This window comes from Columba livia, chromosome 13 (assembly GCF_036013475.1).
Source record: "Columba livia isolate bColLiv1 breed racing homer chromosome 13, bColLiv1.pat.W.v2, whole genome shotgun sequence".
Lineage (NCBI taxonomy): Eukaryota > Metazoa > Chordata > Aves > Columbiformes > Columbidae > Columba > Columba livia.
The window spans coordinates 7,442,405-7,463,663 of NC_088614.1; the positions used below are offsets into that span (position 1 = coordinate 7,442,405).

Consider the following 21,259-nt stretch of genomic DNA (forward strand, 5'->3'; position numbering starts at 1 on the left):
GGGTCCATGTGCACCTATACATCCCACCACCTGCTGCCAATGGCAGCTATGGGTGCTGTGGACACCCTGTCCCTTGCCCTGGGGTGGCTTTTGTCCCCAGAGAGGGGTAAAACCTCGGAGCTGCACCCGCTGCACCTGCAGCCGGGTCCCCGTTGGGAGGCAGCGTGCACCCACTGACATTTGCCAAGCGTAAAAATTCAATTAATTCCAGCAGGCAGATTAAATATAAGTGAATTTTAATAATTTGCTCGAAAGGCTGAGGATTACTGTAGGCGAAGGGGGAAGATGCTCCGTGCGTGGGGGCACCGGCATATGGGATTGCCGGCATTAATCGCCCGAAATCACAGTGTGGGAAGGAAGTTCAGCTCCCCTTGGAGGCATCATGGAAATGGTGAGACCCACCGAGGTGGTGGTGGGACCCTGGCATGTCCCCTGGGGACCCCATGGGGACATTGCGAGGGGACTCTCTGGTGAGAAACCAAGGTTTCACCGAGACCTCTGCAGCATCTTGTAACTAAAAAGCTGGTGATGTGGGGCACCGATTGCTACCAGATGGTGCCGGCATTAGGAAAATGAAAATACACGCGGTAAATTTGCTGTTTGCCAGCTTTAATTTCTTTTCCCAAGGTAAAACCTTTCCTCTGGCCCGTGCCGGGCCATCTGCACCATCATAAACTGCCGTGGTGTGTGTGTGGGGACCCCAGGAGTGTGGGGAGGACCCCCCATCCCTGCCCGGCCCCCCAGCTTTACAGGCGGTATGGTGGGATTGATGGAGATTGCCCATGACCTTTGCTAGGACACGAGGTATTACCATTAATACTTCTGTATTTCCGGAGTTTGCGCCATGCATAAATCTCATATCAAGCCGGGTGGGCAGAGTAATCTGCCAGGCGGTGTTATTAATACCTGTTATTAATACTCATTATTAATCCCCAGTGCTGGAGCCCTTCGTTAGCTGCCCATGGATGGGGCGAGGGGGTTGCGCTGTGTAGCACCCCCCTGCCACCTTTCTGGGGTGCAGCTGGGATGTGCACTGGGAAATCCCCATTAGTTGGGTTGTGGGGTCACCTGGGGGCACGCCTCCCCGTGGTGGGGGGGCAGGTTTTGGCTATGGACCCCGCCTTGGGTTTGCCAGAGGCGGATGGGAGCACCCCAAAAGCAGCCTTGCCCTGGCACCCCCTAACTCTGACCTAGAGCCCCTGGCTTGACTGGGTCCTGCCCCCCCACCCCTATGTGCACCCCCTGCCCTGCCAGGACCTGCCCCTGTGCAAGATCCAGCCTGCGTGAAATTCTAATCTCCCAATTTTATTCGCTCGGCTCCAGCCGATTTGCATAATCCACATAATCACCCTGGTTTTAATTGCCCACAACTCTGCAGAAAGATCATGTGGTTAAGTGGTAAATCATAATTAGATAAATAATTGGCTTGGCCGCAGCAAGCTGCTTTGTTATACCTGCCATCTGCTGGGCAAGGGCTTCTCGCGCCGAGAACAATGCGGCGCTGCCGGCAAAGCCTGGGCTGCCCACGGCGGGGCTGCCGAGCTGCTGGCATGGGGACGGGGATAGGGACGGGGGATGCGGATGGGGGGTGGCCTGGCTGCACCAGCGTTGCCCGCTCCTGGCCCCTGCGATGCCTGGTAGTGCTGCACGGGGTTTGGCAGCGCCGTGCGATGCTTGGCACTGATCCACGCCTTGCACAGCAGCACCGGGCAGTGCCCGACGGCACCGTGCATTGCCTGGCAGCACTGTGCAATGGCCTATGGCACCGTGCAGTGCTCAGTGGCACCGTGCAATGACCGATGGCACCATGCAGTGCTCGATGGCACTGTGCAATGCCCAGCAGCACCATACAATGCCCAGCAGCACCATGAAGTGCCTGGCAGCACCATGCAGTGCCAAATGACACTATGCAATGCCCAACGGCACTGTGCAAAGTGCAGTGGCACCGTGCAATGCTCACCAGCACATGCAATGGCTAAGAGCACCATGCAAAGCCCATCGGCACTGTGCAGCACCTGGCAGCGCTGTGCAATGTCAAACAGCGTTGTTCAATGCCCAGTAGCACCATGCGGTGCCCCACAGCACCAAACAACACCTGGCAGCCCCGTGCTGTGCCCAGTGGTGCTGTGTGATCCCTGGCACCCACCTGCGTACCCCCTGTCACCCTATTCAGCCCTCAGCAGCAGCTGATGCAAAGAGGAGGGGTGGAGGCTGTACCCCACTTTCCCCAAAGCAGGAGGGGCCTCCAGAGGCAGCTGGTACCCAGATCCACAGCCGCTGTCCCAGCCTGGATGTTGCAGAGAGGTACTTGGGACCAAGCAGTATCCTTGGAGCACAGGTGTTTTATTTTCGAAGCCCCCAGCTTGCTCTGCCAGGGCAGAAACAGGGAAAAAAGTTGCTTTGAAGTTAATATTTTTCCCCAGCCTGATTTCCTACAGGTTTAAAAAGCACTCAGGGCTGGTTGCATGGGGCGTGGGAAGGTAAGGAAAGGAGAAAAACAATCCTGCATCACGCTGGCTGGGTCCCTCTCCGGCGCTGTGCCCTCCAAACGAGCTCTTATTAGTTTGCTTGTTGTTGTTTGCCAGATCAATGGTCCATGGAGGAGAAATCGATGATGGAGACCCAGACGGCTAATAGCACCGTGCGCTTGGACACTCGGTGCTGTGCCGGGCTCCCCGGGGAGCCCCAAATCTCGTCCCTGGCCAGAGAGGTGGTCTCCACCCTGGGAACCCCATCCAGACCCCTCCAGGGGTGCTGGGGAGCCAGCCAAGGTGGGGGCTCCTGGCATGGGTGCAGGGCTCTGACCTGAGGACTCTAAAAATGAGCAGAGAGGATGTGCCCCCGGGGACACTTGGGGACACCAAACCCGGCCACCTCCTTTCGTTTCGGCTGTGTGTGCCGGGCTGTGGGAAGGGAGGGCAGGAGCGCAGGCTCCGATCGATCAATTAATTAATTAATGGAGCATGCTGATGGTGCGGTGGCAGAGCTTGTTGTAATGAGGGGTGGAAAATGTGTGGTGGTGGCTCAGCAGGAGAGGAGGTGGGGATGCTGCCTGTTCCCTGCCTGTCCCCCGCCTGCTGGGGTGCATGGTGGTGGGGGGACACGATGGGCACGTGCTGCCCCTGGCTGCCTGCCCTCCCTCCTGCCCGCTCAGGCAGCCATCAGGCAGAGCGAGGAGCCGGTGGGGGGGACTTGACAATGCGATGCCATTAGCATGGAAAATCCATGCAAAGCAGCTGTTCCCGCTCGGAGCGTGCAGCTGGATGCGGCTCCGGAGCGGGAGACGAGAGATGGGGGTGGTGAAAAATGCTGGAGGACCTCCTGCCATGGAGCATCACCCCGAATACCTCAGGGATCCATCCGGAGCCGCGGTCCTGTGCGGTGGATGCGGCTCCATCCCGGGGGGGATGCAGGATGCTCAGGGATGCTCAGGGATGCTCGTCTCTCCCCGCTCCCTCGGCCTCCCGCCGCGCTGGGGTTTTTTTCCACTCCATTTGCCAGGGGCTGGAGCTGCTGCTGCCTGATCGTATTTGGTAATAAATTATTAGTTCCAGCGCTCGGGAGCTCAAAATAGCTGCTTTTAAAAGCAGGCGGCTGGTGCAGGTTGAGTTCAATGGCAATCTGCTCTGAAGGGCACTTCATGCTCATTAGGGACCTTTCAAGGTGCTGGGGGGGGTGAAAGTGGGGGGAGCTGAACCCAAGGTGCTAAACCTGCCTGTGCTGCGTTTCCCGGCAGCTGCCTGCGGCAGGGAGGCAGCGGTACCGAACCCCCATCACCAGCGCGATTCCGGGAAGGATTTTTGGGGTGCTGGGGGGGCCCCGTCCCTGCCCTGGCGGCGGCTGCGGGCGCCTTGGTTTGTCTGCAGCCCCAGCAGGCAGCCAGACTGGTTCTGCTCTCGCTGCCGGAGGAGGCTCCTCGCTGCCAAAAAACCCGCCAGCGTCATCAGGAGCAGATGGAGAGAAGATGGCACCGGCCCAGCTCCCAGCCCTGCGCCGGGGACGCGGGGGGACAAGGGAGTGAGGCGGGGCTCGCAGCACAGGGACATCCCCCCAGGGGCTTGGGGTCCTGCCCTGTTGGGGATGCCAACCCCACATAGAACAGGGTGACACATCGTCTGGTCCCCAACCTCAGCAGGGGACCCAGGGGTCCAGCAGCCCCTGCACCCCCATCCTTGGCTTGGCGGGGGGTGCACAGGCAGCACCCTGTTTTGGGGTTCAGCTTTCCACCCCAGCGAGGCAGCTGCTGGTGTGACCCTGAACTTGACCTGTTTTTCTGCACTGGGTAGGGGTGGGAGGAGAGAGAGGCGGGGGGAGGCCCCACCTCACTGTGGGGTGGCACAGCATCCCCCACCGCTGCAGGGACAGTGACACCCATAGAGGATGCTGCAGTGACAGGGGGATGCAGCATGGTCCCACATCCCCTTGCGCCCACTCCCGCCTGGCCAGCTCTTCACCGCGGCGTGCCTCAGTTTCCCCATCTGACAGTTCTCCCGCCCAGCAGCTCAGGGATGCCCGGACAGACGGACGCCACCTCGGTCGGGGCAAGGCGGGTGAGCGGCGCTGCTCAGGCCCCAGCCGGGGTGGAGGCGCCGATTTTATCACCGGGCAGGAGCGGCAGAACTGGTTTGGAGCCCGGCTGGGGCAGCGGCACGGCGTTAGCGAGCCAGCCCCGGGGGGGGACGCCCGGCGAGCTGCTGGCTCGGAGCTGCCCCGCTAAATCCCGGCGGGATCATGAGTTTGTCGGGAGGCGTTTGGGGCCGTGGAGATCAGCTGAGCATCACACGGGTGATGCTGCGCCGCCAGCCCTCGTGCCCCGCCAGCCCTTGTGCCTCGCCAGCGTGCACCAGCGTGCTCCAGCGTGCTCGTCCCCGGCGGCTGGTTAGCAACGCGTTTCCAGCCTCGGGTTGGGGCTGGGGGGGTGTTATGTTTGGGTTAATGGCTGGGGAGAAGTGGGGGGGCACGGGGAGGTGCCTGGGGGGTGCAGGGCTGTGCCAAGGGGATGTGGGGCAGTGACTGGGGAACATGGAGCTGTGCCCAGCGAGTTCATGGCTGTTTGGGGGTTCATAGCTGTGTTTGGGGATGTAGGGCTGTGCCTGACGGATGTGGGGCTGTGCCCAGCGGGTTCATGACTGTGTTTGGGGGTGCAGGGCTGTGCCTGACGGATGTGGGGCAGTGCCCAAAGGGTGTTCACAGCTGTGTTTTGGGGTCCCGATCTGTGCCCAGGAGATAGGGGGCAGTGCCTGGGGGATGTGGGGCTGTGCTCAGGGGATTCATGACTGTGTTTGGAAGTGCAGGGCTGTACCTGGGCTGCAGCAGCCCCTCGAACGGTGCTCGGTGCCTCAGGCAGATCCTGGTGTCCCTGTCTCCGGGGGGGTGCACCCAGGCACTCATTTGGGGTCTGGTGCAGAGCCCGGGGGTGCAGGGCCCGGCCGATGCGGTGCGTTGGCTTCCCAGCTGTTCTGGTAATGAATTTACATGAGGCGAGCGTGTCGACACGGCGGCAGTCAATGGCTGAGAGCACCGGAGTTAATAAACGCTGGATAATGAGGGCAGAGGGGAGCGCCTGCCGCCTCTCCTGGGGCCCGGGGGGGCAAAGATTAATCAACGCTGAGTGGCACTGGCGGCCCCCCCGTCCCCACCGCTCTGCCTGGCTGCCCTTGGCCGCGGGAGGCTCTGGGGCCTCCAGTATCTCCAGCCAAGCTGGGGGACTGCCCCTCACCCCCCCACCCACCTGGGAGCGGGGCTAATTTTAGGCAGGTGTTAATGAAGCTGCTCGTTTGGAAATCTATTTTAAGGGCCCTGACATCAGCAGTTGCTGTTTTGGGAGCTGGAGAGCCCTGGAGTGGTGGTGGGGGGGCATGGGGTGAGCTGCACCCTTTTGCCCAGCAGCACCCGAACCCTTAGGGGCTGCAGTGCCTTGTGGCACCTCTTCTTTGGGGTGCAGCAATGGGGACTTGGGGGTGCCATGCTGAGGATTTGAAGGTGCTGTGGTGGGAGATTTGGGGGTGTAATGGGGAGAGTTTGAGTGTGAAGTGGGGAGGACTGGGGGTGCAATGGTTGGGAGTAGAAGGTGCAATGGGAAGGGACCTGCAAGGGGTTTGGTGGGGATTTGGGGCTACAGTGGGGCTGCAATGGAGCAGATTTGGCAGTGCAATGCTGGGGATTTGAAGGTGCAGTGGTGGGGATTTGGGGGTGCAATGGTGGGGGCTTGAAGGTGCAATGATGAGGAGCTGGAGGTGCTGTGGTGGGGATTTGGAGGTGCAATGGTGGGGATTTGGAGGTGCAATGGTGGGGACTTGGGTGTGAAGTGGGGGGCACTGGGGGTGCACTACGGGGGATTTCAGGGTGCAGAGGTGGCAATTTGAAAGTTCCACAGTGCAGATTGAAGGTGCAATGGTGGGGATTTGGGGGTGCAGTGCCGGTGACCCAGAGATGCCATACTGGGGATTTGGGGGTGCAATGGTGGCAATTAGGCAGCACCACACAAGTCAGGGGGCTGCCTTCCATCACCTCCATCAGGATGCTGAAGTCCCTCCAAAATACCCTCTCACCCCAGTTGCATGCACTGGGGGTGCATTTTAGGGTGCATTTTAGGGTGCATTTTAGGGTTTTGCTTGTCCTGATGTTCCTGCTCTGGGGAGGGGGATGTGGATTTGGGGATCCCTCTCCTCATCTAACGCGGGCTGCTCTCCTTGACAGGCATGAGCCATGAGCCGAAGTCACCGTCCCTAGGAATGCTGTCCACCGCCACCCGCACCACCGCCACCGTCAGCCCCCTCACCCCCTCCCCGCTCAACGGCTCTATCGTCCCCAATGGCAGCCCGGCCGCCAGCAGCACTTTGTCCGTCCAGGCAGCACCTTCCTCCAGCTTTGCCGCCGCTCTCCGCAAGCTCGCCAAGCAAGCCGAGGAGCCCAGAGGTAGGGACAATGATGGGGACAGGGACCAGGAGGTGCTGAGCATCAGTGTCTTCCCCACCCTGGAGCCGGTGGACGGCGTTTTCTCACCATTCTCCTAGTAAATGTCTTTCCCCAGCGTCATGGCTTGAGGGGACAGTTTAGAAATTCAATTCAGCTGGAGTAATCCAAATGTTGTATCAATTGCCGTACCCTGGGAGAAAATCTGCGATACAGGGCGGGGTCTGTCCCTCCCTGCCCCCCCCCAATTCCTGCCACGCTTCACCGAAATGCTGGTGGTTTGTTTGTTTGTTTTTCTTTGTCATAGAATCATTTCGGTTGGAAGAGACCCTCAGGATCATTGAGTCCAACTGTAACCTCACTCTAGCACTAAACCATGTCCCTAAGAACCTTGTCTAAACACCTTTTAAATACCTCCAGGGATGGTGACTCCACCACTGCCCTGGGCAGCCTGTTCAAATGCCTGACAGCCCTTTCCGGGAAGAATTTTTCTTAACATCCAATCTAAACCTCCCCTGGCACGACTTGAGGCCATTTCCTCTTGTCCTGTCACTTGCTGCTTGGGAGAAGAGACCAACACCTTCCATGCTCCAACCTCCATTCAGGTAGTTGTAGACAGCGATAAGGTCTCCCCTCAGCCTCCTGTTCTCCACGCTTTTCCTCTGGAGGTTCCTCAAATCTGTTCCTTCCCCAGCCAAATTGCTTGGCCACATTTGTGTGCCCCCGGGATGTCCCCATCCCTCGTCACCCTGCGATGGCCCAGCCACCACATCCTCCATCTCACCTCCCATCTCTGCTGGGGTGCTGGAGCACCCCGAGGTCCCCACTGTCACGGGGAGCGTGTCCTGTGGGATGCGTGGTCATCCCACGTGTGCAGGGAGGCAGCCTCTCCCTGGGCTGCAAAGCGTTTCAGCAGGAGACTGTTGGTATCATCAATTTGCACCAAAATAGCATTTATCCCTGCTGTTTCCACTGGTGGGTGCTCCCCCTTGGGTTGTTGCCCACTGCCGGGGCAGTTTGGTCCTTGGGGAGGATACAGGACCCTTTTTGCCAGGTGTTTTTTGCAAGGTGCTTTTTGAAGGCCCTTTTTAGAAGACTTTTTTGCGAGGTCACTTTTGGAAGGCCGTTTTTAGAAGACCCTTTCTGCAGGGTGCTTTTGCAAGGCTCTTTTTGGAAGACCTTTTCTGCAAGACCCCACCAGCCACAAAATGCCTGGTCCCAGCTGAGACCCAAAGTCTCCAGCATCAGCTGCTTCTCAGGAAGCCCACGGGGACACTGGGTCTCCATGACACTGAGGGGACCAGCTCTCAGTGATGCTTCAGCCTCACTGGAAGCCCCTGGTTCTCCCTGGCTGCCTCCTCCAGAGCCCATCTGCTTCCATAGGGCCAGTTGGTTTGGTTTGGGGGATTATTTTGCCTTTTCTTTCCCCTGCACCCTATGACTTGTGCCCCCACCATGCTGTTCAGCCCACCCAAAGGGACATCAGTGGGTTTTGACATGGGTTTCATGGTGTTGGAGAGAAGCAGCCACATTACTCTTGGATTTCCCCTTAGCAACTGTAGAGTTCGTTTGCAAAAAGAAAAGACAAAACCACACGCCCATCTGGGTGCTCAAAGTGGCTCATCCGGGAGGTTTGTAATAGATGTGGGTTTGTGGGTGCGTGTCGGGAAGGGGATTTATCTCCACGCCATGGTTTTTAGCTCTGGGAGATAAATTGCTTTGCCCCCAAATCCTCACCCCGCATCCCTTCCTGTGATGGGAGGTGCAGATGTGGCTGATGCCCAGTGTGTCCCCCCAGCACCTCTGGCTTTTTTACCAGCTTTATGAACCAGCAGCTGTGGGGACGTGGGATGTCCTGCTCCCCCCCAGCATCCCCAGCTGCAGGAGCTCATCCTCACCCACTCCATCCCAGCAAAGCCCCAAGAAGCCACCAAAGCCATTGCCTGGCTGGGTGCTCCTCCTGTCCTACCCTGGGCTGTCTGCAGGGTGGGTTTTATTCCTCCCTTTGCTCTTCCTTTCTTCTCCCCCCCTCCTCCTTCAGGGTCTCAGCTGTTAATTACATTTGCCTGTCAGCCTGGGCTGCTAATCTGCTATCACCGAGCAGAAAGCGGGGAGGTCAGAAAACAAAGGTGACACCATCACACTGTGCCTCTTGTCATCTCCAATCCAGATTAGTTTCATTGACTAACTCCTGGCTGAATACCACCAGTTAATTATAACGATCACAAACCCTCCCGTTTAAAGCCACACAGCGAGAATTAAGGTTCTGAAGTAAGACTTTAGCTTCATTAATTGCCGGGCTCATTGTGATGGTATTGATTGTTAACGCTATCGCGTGGTGAGTAATGGCTTCCCAGCTCAGAGGGGATTAGGCTGCTAATTGTTGTTGGCCTTGCGCTGACAAGATAGACTTCAGTGGGTGTCAAATCCGTATCGGCGGCCTCCTTTTGTGGTGGCCAGCCTTTCTCTTTTTCCTGAGTCTTGAAATGAAAGCGATTCGAAGCGACTTGGGAATAATTAATAAAGCTGCGTGGCCGGCAGCGGGTTCTGCTTGGCCTCTCTGCTCCAGCGAGCATCCTTCCCACTGGGGATGCTCCTGCTTCCCTTTGGCATTCCCAACTCCCTCCTGGTGGTACCCAGGGTGCTGGGGGTGTAGTGAGGGGTGCGTGGGGCTTTTGGAGATGGGCTGGAGATGGGTTGCAGGCTAGCAGGGTGAGGAGTTACCTTGCACACTTGAAGGGCCAGGAGACACTTTGCACACTCAGAGGAGCTGATTTGCACACACAGAAGAGCCAAATTGCACTCTTGAGTAGCAAGGAGCCAGCTTGCATGCTTGGTGGAGCTGCCTTGCACGCTCAGGGGAACTGTTTTGCGTGCTTGCAGGGCAAGGAGCTGGCCTACCTTCTCAGGGGAGCCAAATAGCAGGTTTGCAGGGTGAGGAACTGACTTGCACACTCAGGGGAGCCACGTTGCACACCTGCAGGCAAAGGCCTGGCTTCTACACATGGAAGAGACAAATTGCATGCTTGCACAGCGAAGAGCCAGCTTGCATGCTCAGGGGAGCTGACTTGTGTTCTTTGCAGGGCAAGGAGCCAGCTTGCACACTCAGGGGAGCAGCTTTGCACGCTTGCAGCACGGGGAGCTGGCTTGCACACACAGAAGAGCCACATTCCACAGTTTCATGGCAAGGAGCTAGCTTGAATGCTCAGGGGAGCTGGTTTGCACACTCAGAGGGCAAGGAGACACCTTGCACACTCAGGGAAGCCAGCTTGCATACTTGTAGAGTGAGGAACTGATTTGCACACTTAGGGGAACCAGCTTGCACACACAGAAGAGCCACATTACACACTTGCAGGACAAGGAGTTGGTGTGCATGCTTAGGGGAGCTGCACACATGGGGTAGACAAGGTTCCCCTGGGTGCCAGGCGTGGTCTCAGGACATGGGGCATCATCACCTCTTGGCTGACATCCTGCAGTGGCCATGGACCCCCCCTTGGTGACCAGTAGCCCATCCCTGCTGGCATGTGGGAAATGAGACTCTGGGCTGGTGGGAACAGGGTTTTGGGGGACAGGACCTGTCCCACTGCCTGGGCGGGTTTTGGGAGGGGGTGATGTACCAGAGGAGCTGACACCAGGCACCATCTGCCTCAGTTAACGCAGAATTTGTGTTTCTGCCCCAGCTCTGCTTTCCACTCTCTGCTTTAATTCCGTTTTTATGTTTCCCTTGCAAATATCGCCAGCATCCCCGGGGTGGGTAGAATTTAAAATACAGACATATTATGCAAATAAAGCCAAAGCCTTGCCCAAGGGTTACAGGGAGCGACTCCTTCATCCCAACATCTCCGAGTGCCCCAGCTCATGTGCTGTGACTTTTGCAGCCGGATTAAGGACTCTGCGAGTTCAGTTTGAGCAGATGCAGCTGCCTGGGGTTGGCATTGTGTTGGTGTCACTTGTTCCAGGGCACAGGCAGGGTGGGATGAGCCCAGAAAGGGCTTTATGGGAGGTGGGTATGGGGTTTCAGTCCCTGTTAGATGGGTGCCTGTCCCATGGGGCAAAGCCTTTTAGCACCAGAAGGAACCTCCCTTGGGATGGGGCTCCATGGGATAGGAGGATGGGGGTCCAGCTGTGGGCGCTGGAATGATGCTGAGTGCCCTGCCTGCATCCCTGGTCCCTGCAGTGGAGCATCCCCCCACGATGGCTTCACCTTGTTCAGTGCGTGGTTTTAGCTCGTTAATAGCTGCCTTTTCCCCCATTTACTTCAATTTTCAAATTGAATTTCAGGGTCCTCGATAAGCAGTGAGTCATCCCCGGTCTCCTCGCCAGCCACCAACCACAGCTCCCCTGCCAGCACGCCCAAGCGAGGACCCATGGGTCCCATCATTGTCCCCCCGGGGGGGCACAGCGTGCCCAGCACGCCGCCCGTCGTCACCATCGCCCCCACCAAAACAGTCAACGGGGTCTGGAGGAGCGAGGGCAGACAGGTACGGCTGTGTTTTGGGGCTGCCCATTTCCCTGTCCACCTCAAAAAAAAGGATGGAGAGCATGGGATGCCATGCACAGCACTGATTGTGGTCCAGGGCGTCAGGAGATGCTCCCTGTTTTGTTCCTTCTCCTCTCTGGGGCTGGGGGACATGATGCCATCGTCCCCAGGCTGATGTCCAGAGGGGAGCAAAGAAGAAGAAAGAGGAGGGGGGAGGTAGAGTAGCTAATTAAGAAGCATCGTTAATGGTTCTCCTCTCCTCCGCATGCTACGAGCAGATTCCCGGGGGGATTATGCCACTTGGAAAGGCTAATTAAACCACGGAGCCGAGAGGCGATGGGAGGGGATGCGAAACCTTGAGGGCGGGGAGCGGGGGGAGAGGAGAAAAATAATAAATAAATAAATAAATAGAACTGCGATCCCCCAGGCGCTCGAAGGGGTGTGTGGGTTGTCTGGGTGCTCCCCAGTGCTGTGTCAGCCCCCCCACCCCACGTCACCTCCCCCCCAGTGTGGGGTTAACCGAGTGTGGGTTATTGTCTGGCGGAGCCGCTCGCAGCGGGACGGGAGGTAATTAGAGCAGAGCCTGGCACCGCACAATGAGCCTTGATGCAGGCGGCAGGAGTGGGGGGACGCCCTTTGTGCCACCATGGTGACCTTGGGACCGTCCCCAAAGGCCAGGGACCTGTGACCTGCCCAGGACTGGGTGGGGGGAGACACTGGGGGCAACTGCCATCCTTCTCCTCCAGCTGCTGAATGGAGAAGGTGCTGTGAAAAGTCATCGCTTTTAAACACAGCTGCGTCTTGCTGGGGGTTACCCGCACCATGTCTGGACCCTGCAGGGTCCCTTGTCACTCCAATGGGTCCCCTCTTGCCCAGGGGTCCGTCGCCAGCCACTGTGGGGACATAGAGAGAGCGACCTTCATCCTGGGGCTGACTGAAGTGTTGCGAGGGGGTGGGGGTGCTGATGCTGTTTTTGGGGGAATGCTGGGCTGATGCCCAGTTTATGGCCACTATCAAAGGCTATTAAGTTTACCCGGCTGTGACTGTGTCCTCCCCGCATGATTAATAGCTCTGGAGAACAAAGCAGCCCATAAATCTCCAGGAAGGTAACCTGTCTGGCTTCGGCACCCCCTCTCCTACCTGGGCTCTCAGACCCCTCCAGCCTCCCTTCCACAGCCTGGATGGAGGAGGATGCTCCGGTGGATGCATCCTCTGGGTACTGCGTGCCAGCTGGGGACCCTGCAGGGACACTGGGAACCCCCTGAAGGTCTTGGGGTGGGGTGCCAGCAGGGAGCCCCCTTGTCCTTTGCAGGGTCCCTAACGCCCAGCTCAATGTTTCTGCCTCTTTGCTTTGCAGCAAGAAGCAGGGTCACGAGGCAGCAGCAGCAGCAGTGCCCGCGAGCGCCTCATCTCGGAGCCCCCCCTTGCCCAGGAGAAAGCGGGGGCCCCCACCGTTCCCTCCCACCTCCTGGGAACACCCTATTCCTTTGGGCTGCCCCCCAGCTCTGTGGTCCAGGACTCACGCTTCCCTCCGCTCAAGTGAGTCCCGGGGCAATGGGTGATGGGGGGTTACATGATGCAAAGTCTGGTCCCGCTGAGCATCCTGGGGCAGTGGGTGACACGTTCCCATGGGCACAGGGTGGGATGGTGACTGTCTCCTTGTTTCCCCCACTCCCCAAAAGCCTGCAGCGGCCGGTTCACCACGTGGTGCCTCCCAGCGCCGTCACTGAGGATTACCTGCGCAGCTTCCGTCCCTACCACACCGCCGAGGAGCTCCGCATGTCCTCGCTGCCCCCCCTCGGCCTCGACCCCGCCACCGCCGCTGCCTACTACCACCCTGGCTACCTGACCCACCACCCCTTCCCGCACCCGGCCTTCAGGTGGGCATCGCCTGGGCGTGTCCGTGGGGCTGGGGAGGTGGGAGCTGGGTCCGGAGTGGATGGTTGAGCTGTACTGGGGGCATTTTGGGGCTCTTCAAACCACTCTTCTAGTGGAAAGCAGCCCCCATGTAGCCTGAGATCGCTCTTTGTAGGGAGAGTTATGGGGTCCCCGAGGGATGCCAGCACATGCAGGATGAGTTTTGGGAGCTGGGGAGGTGGGACTCCGATCTGGGGAGGATGGTTGAGCCACATTGGGGCATTTTGGGGCTCTACAAACCCGCCCTCTCTTAGCAGAAGGCGGTCCCCATCCAACCTGGGGTCACTCCTGGGGGAGAATTTGGGGGTCCCTGGGGTGCCAGTGGCTAGAGGATGAGCTTTGGGGGCTGGGGAGGTAGGACTCCAATATCGGGAAGATGTCTGGGTTGCACTGGGGAGTTTGGGGGCTCTCCATGTGAAAAGCAGCCCCCATCCAGTCTGGGATCACTCCCAGGGGAGGAAATTAGGGGTTTTCTTTCACATCCCACTGAGCATCCCCATCTCCCCAGGATGGACGAGTCGTACTGCCTGTCGGCGCTGCGTTCCCCCTTCTACCCACTGCCGGCGCCGGGCTCACTGCCCCCCCTGCACCCCTCGGCCATGCACCTGCACCTCTCGGGGGTCCGGTACCCCCCCGAGCTCTCACACTCCTCCCTCTCCGCCCTGCAGTCCGAGCGCATCTCCAGTCTCGCCGCCGAGAGGTATGGGGGGGACGACGGCTGGGTGGGGGGACACAGGGGATGCTAACAGCCATTTTTGGGGTAATTTCAGAGTCTTTTTGGTTTCTCTTTGCAGGCTGCAAATGGACGAGGAGCTGCGGCAGAGAGAGCGGGAGCGCGAGCGGGAGCGGGAGAAGGAACGGGAGCGAGAAGCTGACCGGGAGCGGGAGAAGGAACGGGAGCGTGAGAAGGAGCTGGAGCGAGAGCGGGAGAAGGAGCGGGAACGGGAGCTGGAGCGGCAACGGGAACGCGCCCGGGAGAAGGAGCTGAGCATGGTGAAAGCCATGGAGGGGGGGCCCTTCCTCCCTGTGGCTGAGCTGCACGGGCTGCGGGGACATGCGGCCGAGGAGCGGGGCAAGCCGGCCGAGCCGCTGCCACCCGCCAGGCCAGGTAATGTCCCCACGGGTCACGCTGCAGGGGTGCTGCCACTTTTGGTGCAGCTTGTCACCATCCCCTTTCCACTTGAGATGGCAAAGCAGAAGGGTTGATGGCCCTGGGAGCAGGGTGAGGATGAAGCCTGGTTCTGCTAGACGCCCAGGTGCTGTGGTGACAGTGATATCTGACTCCATCCATGGTGGCAGTGCACCCAGTGCTGTAGCACATCAGGACAGGGGGGCCGGAATCTGACTCTGCCCCATGGCTCCCAAATGCAGGCATGCTCGAAGGGACCGTGTGCACCCCAAAGCGCCTAATAATCAATTATAACCATGGGTAGCCCCCCACTTTCTGCACCCTAACTCTCCGGCACCCCCTTTTTCACTCCAGAGAAACTCAAGGACTCGGTGCTGCCGACGCCGAAGCCCATCCAGCACCCGCTGCACCCGCCGCCCGGCGCCCACCACCCGGTGCCCAGCCTGATCCCCAACCACAGCGTGTTCCCGCTGCCGGGGAGCAGTGCGGCCACGGCGCTACTCATCCACCGCACCAACGAGGAGGAGAAGTGGCTGGCCCGGCAGCGCCGGCTGCGCCAGGAGAAGGAAGATCGACAATCCCAAGTCTCGGAATTCCGGCAGCAAGTGCTGGAGCAGCACCTGGACATGGGGCGCACCCCGAGCCAGCCCGAGCCAGAGCATCGGCCGGAGCACCCCAGGTAAGGATGTTGATCTGGGCACGGAGCATCCTCCTAAAATCTTAATTATGTTTTCCTGTGTCACAGCCAGCCCTGCTGCAATATCCATAGGATTTTCTCATTTCCCTGCAGCTTTGCACCCGTGTTAGTGAGCCGGCATCTCACGTAGAATCATTTTGGTTGGGAGGGACCCTCAGGATCATTGAGTCCAACTGTTAAACCATCCCTGGCACTACCCCATGTCCCTGAGAACCTCATCTCCACGTCTGTTCAACCCCTCCAGGGGTGGTGACTCCACCACTGCCCTGGGCAGCCTGTTCCAAGGCCTGACAGCAGCCCTTTCTGGGAAGAAATTCTCCCCAAAATCCACCCAAACCTCCTCTGGTGCAACTTGAGGCCATTTCCTCTCATCCTATCGCTTGTCACTATAGAACCACATCCGTGCCCCTCATTCCCTGCACATCCCCGTGTGCAGCAGCTGGTGCCAGCAGGTCCCTGTCACACGGTGCCAGCCCCGGCTGCGCTGGCAGCGCCGGGCGTTGCCGGTGCCCGACATCTGCGCGGCGGCAGGCGCCGAGCCCGGGAGGTGGCCGAGGGCCAGCGGGCAGGTGGCTGCCCAGGCACCCGGCACTGCTAATTGCAGCTCCCCGCCGGGCAGCAGAGCCAGGCACTGGGATGCCTGGTTTTGGGGAGGCAGAGGAGCATGTCTGCACCCCCCGGATTGACAGAGGCTTGCTGCTGAGTGCTGAAACAGCCTGGGCTCATCCAGCCAGCTCTGCCACCAGCTCCCTTTGTTATTTTTGGGTATCCAGGGGATTAGTGTGGCTCATCAAGGATAATAAGGAACAGATCGCTTGGCGGCACAAAGGCGAGTCCCTGCCGCAGGCTCCCTTCCCCATCCGCTCCTTCTGTGCCAAACTAGAGAGGAGAGAGCGAGGTCACCCCAAAACACCTGCAGTGGGGGGATACCGCATCCCCATCAGCATTCTCATCCTCTCCCCTATCCTCATCCACATCTCCATCCTTACCCTCATCTCTATCCCCATCCTCATCTTGGGGCTGCCCTCATCCATCCAGGACCAGTCCCCAGCAGGGCAGGTGACACTTCCCATCATTGGTGACACCGGGGCGGTGGCTGAGCTGAACTTGCTGCTTCGTGCGCAGAGCTCCGGGGCGCTGGAGCGGAAAAGCGTTAAACGCACAGCTTGGGCGCATGAAATATTTATCTTGTGAACAGGCTGGCTCCGTCCTCGGCTGCCGGAGGGTGGCATCAAGGTGGGGGCAGCAGGGCTGTGGCTTTTGTCCCTATGGTGGGCAGCTGGGGGGTGTCAAGCCTGGGCTCCCCTGCCCGGGGATGCAGCCATGTCCTTGCTCAATCTCTGACTCTGCCCCCTCGTCCCTTGGGGTGGTGACACGGGAGGGTATGAGTGTGGCGGCCCCACATGCACAAACCGCTCCAGGTGGCCCAAACTGGTACATTTTTCCCCCAAAAGCAGCCCGGTGTGGGGTGTCTCTCTGGCATTGCCTCCCCTCTTCTCTCCCCACAGGTCGGGATCGAGCCGCCACGAGCCAAGTGGCCGGGAGCCGGGGCAGCACTTCGGGGGTCCCCCACCCCTCATCTCCCCCAAACCCCAGCACCACCCCGTCACCACGTCCCTCTGGAACCCCATCTCGCTGATAGAAAGCCCCTCTGAGCCCCCTCGCCGCCTCCCAGAGCCCCACACCCTCCATGGCCACCCGTCCCCCTTTGAGCCTGGCCGGCAGAGCATCCCGCTGGTGAAGGTGGAGAGGGGCTTCTGCCCCGAGAAGCTGGAGGAGGGGGTGAGGAAGAGGGATGCGCTGGAGAAATACCCCTCAGGACGGGAACCCGGCACCCTGGAGCACGGGGGCTTCCCCCACACCCCCTTCCTCGCCGAGCTGGAGAAATCCACGCAAAGCATCTTGAGCCAGCAGAGACCCCCGGCCACCCCATTCGGTGAGGCCACCAAGCCCAGCTCGCCGTACCGCACCCCCCAGCCCCGCGCCCAGGACCCCATGTACATCTACGACGAGTTCGTGCAGCAGCATCGCAGGTTGATCAGCAAACTGGACCTGGAGGAGCGCCGGCGGCGCGAGGCGCGCGAGAAAGGTGGGACACCGCGGTGGCACCGCGCCGGGGACACCCCCAGCGGTACCTAGCAGTGCTGGGGGTGGCCGAGGGGTCTCCCTGGGGATGCCAGCAGCCCGCAAAGCCAAGCGGCTCGGTAAATCCTCCGCCCTAGACGTGGCCAATTAATAAATGATGAACTGAGGCTAATAAGCGGTTTTTAAATATTAATGAGGCTGCGCGAGTGGGGATAAGAACAGTGTCGGGGAGGAGATGGAGCACCACGGGGGGGCAGGTGTCAACGTTCCCCCTACAGCAGGGATGGGGGGGTTCAGCTGCAGCTGTGAGCCCCTGTCACCCAGCCCAAAGTGATACTGAGTGGGGACACAGGGCAGGTGATGCTCCCCAGGGGCATCTCACCCCAATGCACCTGCACCCTGCTGCCCTTCTGTCCCAGAGGGGTCCCCCCAGTCTCACACCAGTCTCTCCTCATCCCCAGGTTACTACTATGACCTGGACGACTCCTGCGACGACAGCGACGAGGAGGAGGTGCGGGCACATCTCCGCTGCGTGGCTGAGCAGCCCCCGCTGAAGCTGGATACGTCCTCAGAGGTACAGCTGGAAATCAATGTCCCCTGTCCCCTAGGGAGCAGCCTCGCCTTGGGCACCTGCTCCTGGCACGGTGGGGCAGCCACAATGGGAATGGAAATGGAGATGAGGATGGAAATGGAGATGAGGATGGAGATGGAGAGGAGGAGGAGGATGTAGTTGAAGATCGGGAGAGGGGTGAGGATGAGGATGAAGATGAGGATGGAAATGGGGATGGGGATGGGAATCAGGATGGAGAGGAGGAGGAGGCTGGAGATGAAGATCGGGATGGGGGGTGAGGATGGAGATGAGGATAAGATGGGGATGTGGATGAAGATGGGGATGGAGATGAAGATGGGGACGAGGATGGGCATGGGGAGACAAGGATGAGGTTGGAGACGAAGATGATGGGAGGATAGAGATGAAGATGGGGATTGAGGTGGGGGTGGAGACAGGATAAGGATGGACATGAGGATGGGGAATGGAGATGGACGTGAGGGTGGGGTTGGGGAGCGGTCTGGGGGTGACCCTGCTCTGCTCTCCCCGTCGGCGCCCCAGAAGCTGGAGTTCCTGCAGCTCTTCGGCCTCACCACGCAGCAGCAAAAGGAAGAATTGCTGAGCCAGAAACGCCGCAAACGCCGGCGAATGCTGCGGGAGAGGAGCCCCTCGCCGCCCACCGTGCAGAACAAGCGCCGCACGCCCTCCCCGCGCCTCCCGCTCTCCACCCGCTACAGCCCCGACGAGATGAACAATAGCCCCAACTTCGAGGAGAAGAAACGCTTCCTCACCATCTTCAACCTCACCCACATCAGCGCTGAGAAGAGAAAAGGTAACAGCCATGCCCCGTGCTCTGGGAGGGTTTGTGGTTTGGGGGTGTCGTGGAGGGGGTCCTGCCTGGGGCTGTGAGCTTGCTCTGCTGAGCTGAGGCTACACTAAAGCTCAGCTTCCCATGCCGCAGACAAGGAGAAGCTGGTGGAGATGCTCCAGGCCATGAAGCAGAAGACGACACCGGCTGCCGTGGTGGTGAAGAGCTCTCCGCGGGACAGCCCCAGCGGGCCTGGTACTGGTAAATGTCCCCCCAGTCCTAAAACATCCCCTCTGGTCCTAAAATAACCCCCCTGGTCCCTCAAGTGCTTAAAAGTGGCCGGTAAGAAAGATGGAGACAGTTTTTTTAGCAGGGTCTATTGTGATAGGGCACGGGGTGATGGTTTTAAACTAGAGGAGGGAGATTCAGGCTGGACATGAGGAAGAAATTGTTGCCCTGAGGGCGGTGAGAGCCTGGCCCAGGTGCCCAGAGAGGTGGTGGATGAACCATCCCTGGAGACATCCCAGGCCAGGCTGGACCGGGCTCTGAGCAACCTGAGCTGGTGAAGATGTCCCTGCTCATGGCAGGGGTGGCACTGGGGGGGCTGGCAAGGTCCCTTCAACCCAAACCCGTCTGCGATTCTCTGATTTTATGATTCCCCAGCTCTCAGTCAGGAGCATCCCCTTCCCAGTGGGACGGGGGACACAGCTTTGGGGACATGGTGGGCACAGCTTTGCTTTGGCAGGGACACCGAGCCCCAACTGCAACCTACTCTTTTCCTCTGCCCAAAGAGCCACCAGTGCCGCCGCTGCTGCTGGATCCTGATAAACCCATGGGCATCACCATGTCCGTGCTGGAGGCACAGAAAACAGCAGATCCCAGCAGGTTGGACCAGCTGAGACCCCCGGAGCTCCCACGGGCCAAGGAATCAGTCACTGCGCCGGTGGAGAAACCCCGGCTGAGTGACGGGCACCCCGGGAAGAAGGCGCTGAGCATCCTCAGCTACGTCAGGGGTCCCCTGGCCAAGGACATCCCGGTGCCGCTTTCCCACAGCGTGAACGGCAAGAGCAAACCCTGGGAGCCCTTCATCGCCGAGGAGTTCGCCCACCAGTTCCACGAGTCAGTGCTGCAATCCACTCAGAAAGCGTTGCAGAAGCACAAAGGTGAGGGCAGGGATGCAGGGAGGGGCCTGGGGACCATCGCTGGGGGGTGGGACACCCCTTCATCTCCCTGTTGGGGTTTGGCACCACTGAGGGCACAAAATCCACCAGCAGCCTTGTTGCTGAAACTTCTCAGGAGTTCAGGGGTGAAGATAAAACTTAAGGTGTTGGGAAAATGCATAGGAAAATACATTGGGAAATACATCTCTGTTCCCCACCCCCAACTCATTTATTTCAATGAGTGAGGAAAATAAAGTTACTCCAGTTGCGGGGCGGGGTGGTGGAAACTCACAGAGGATGTTGCAGCCCCTCAAAAGTGGCTGGGGGTGGGATGGAAATTAATATTTTGAGGGGAACATCTTTCCCGATGCAGCCTCAGGGGTGGGGTGGGGGACACAGGGAGGAGACCAGGGGCTCATGCTTGGTGTCCACAGCAGGGACAGCGGAGCAGAACCACAAACTCGATGCCTCCATCCACTACAACATCCCTGAGCTGCAGGCGTCCAGCCGCCTGGGCCCCCCGCCACACAATGGAACGGCCGAGGGCCCCCCCCGGACGCTGCCCCCCCTGCCCTGTGACTCGACCTCTGAGGAAGAGGAGGAGGAAGAGGAGGAGGAGGAGGAGTACCCCAGGCCCAAGTGGCAAGGGATCGAGGCAATTTTTGAAGCTTACCAGGAACATATAGAAGGTAAGGGGATGGGGGGGTGAGCCCCCGCTTTGTGCCTGAGTTTCCCCTGGGTGAAACCACTCTGTGCCTTGACCAGGCACCAGGGATGAGCTGGGGAAGCACCAGTGGCTCCCCCAGCACCACAGTGAGGGCATAAAAGCAACAGGCGCTGGGGAAATGAATTGATGTATATGTGAAAAATTGATGCATATGTGAAAAATTCATGCATTCCCGGCAGCAGCGGGAGGTTCCCTGGGGATGCTGGAGCCGGCGCGGTGCTGGCGTCGCACAGTGCCGGCACTCAGCCCGTGTCCTTTGGTCTTTGCAGAACAAAACCTGGAGCGGCAAGTGCTGCAGAGCCAGTGCCGGCGGCTGGAGGCCCAGCACTACAGCCTGAGCCTGACGGCCGAGCAGCTGTCGCACAGCGTGGCGGTGAGCGGGGCCCCCGACCCTCAGCTGCTCGACCCCCGGGCACCCAATGCACCCAACACCCCCAGGGACTTGTCCCTGCAAAACTCCATCCCTGCTAAGCTCGGTCCCTGCAAAACCCCATCCCCTCAAAACCCCATCCCCACTAAACCACATCCCTTACTAAGCCCCGTCACTGCTAAACCACATCCGCTGCAAAAACCTGTCCCTGCAAAACCCAGTCCCTGTTAAACTCTGCAAAACTCTGTCACCCACTGTACCTCATTCCCACTAAATGCCATCCCCACTAAGCTCTGTCCCCTGCTAAACCCTGTCCCCACTAAGCCTTGTCCCTTCTATACCTGTCCCCTGTTAAACCCCCAGCCCTGCAAAACCCCGTCCCTATTAAGTGCTGTCACCTGCAAAACCCCATCCCTTACAAAAC

At 59.4% G+C, this 21,259-nt stretch overlaps 1 protein-coding gene across 6 annotated transcripts in view; it reads left to right on the top strand.

The window, feature by feature from the left end:
• The window catches only part of GSE1 (Gse1 coiled-coil protein), a 98,141-nt gene that overhangs the window by 75,825 nt on the left and 1,057 nt on the right, over nucleotides 1-21,259 (top strand). For 3 of the 6 annotated variants that reach the window (XM_065028838.1, XM_065028841.1, XM_065028840.1), the window contains 14 exons: nucleotides 6,700-6,918; nucleotides 11,197-11,396; nucleotides 12,753-12,934; nucleotides 13,078-13,275; nucleotides 13,821-14,012; nucleotides 14,107-14,420; nucleotides 14,796-15,120; nucleotides 16,647-17,227; nucleotides 17,685-17,797; nucleotides 18,332-18,602; nucleotides 18,732-18,839; nucleotides 19,370-19,741; nucleotides 20,173-20,427; nucleotides 20,735-20,838. In XM_065028838.1, coding sequence (XP_064884910.1) covers nucleotides 6,700-6,918; nucleotides 11,197-11,396; nucleotides 12,753-12,934; nucleotides 13,078-13,275; nucleotides 13,821-14,012; nucleotides 14,107-14,420; nucleotides 14,796-15,120; nucleotides 16,647-17,227; nucleotides 17,685-17,797; nucleotides 18,332-18,602; nucleotides 18,732-18,839; nucleotides 19,370-19,741; nucleotides 20,173-20,427; nucleotides 20,735-20,838 — 3,434 coding nt within the window. Of the gene's footprint in view, nucleotides 1-6,699; nucleotides 6,919-11,196; nucleotides 11,397-12,752; nucleotides 12,935-13,077; nucleotides 13,276-13,820; nucleotides 14,013-14,106; nucleotides 14,421-14,795; nucleotides 15,121-16,646; nucleotides 17,228-17,684; nucleotides 17,798-18,331; nucleotides 18,603-18,716; nucleotides 18,840-19,369; nucleotides 19,742-20,172; nucleotides 20,428-20,734; nucleotides 20,839-21,259 lie in introns of all 6 variants that reach the window. The other 3 variants (XM_065028837.1, XM_065028836.1, XM_065028839.1) reach the window with 3 other exon arrangements.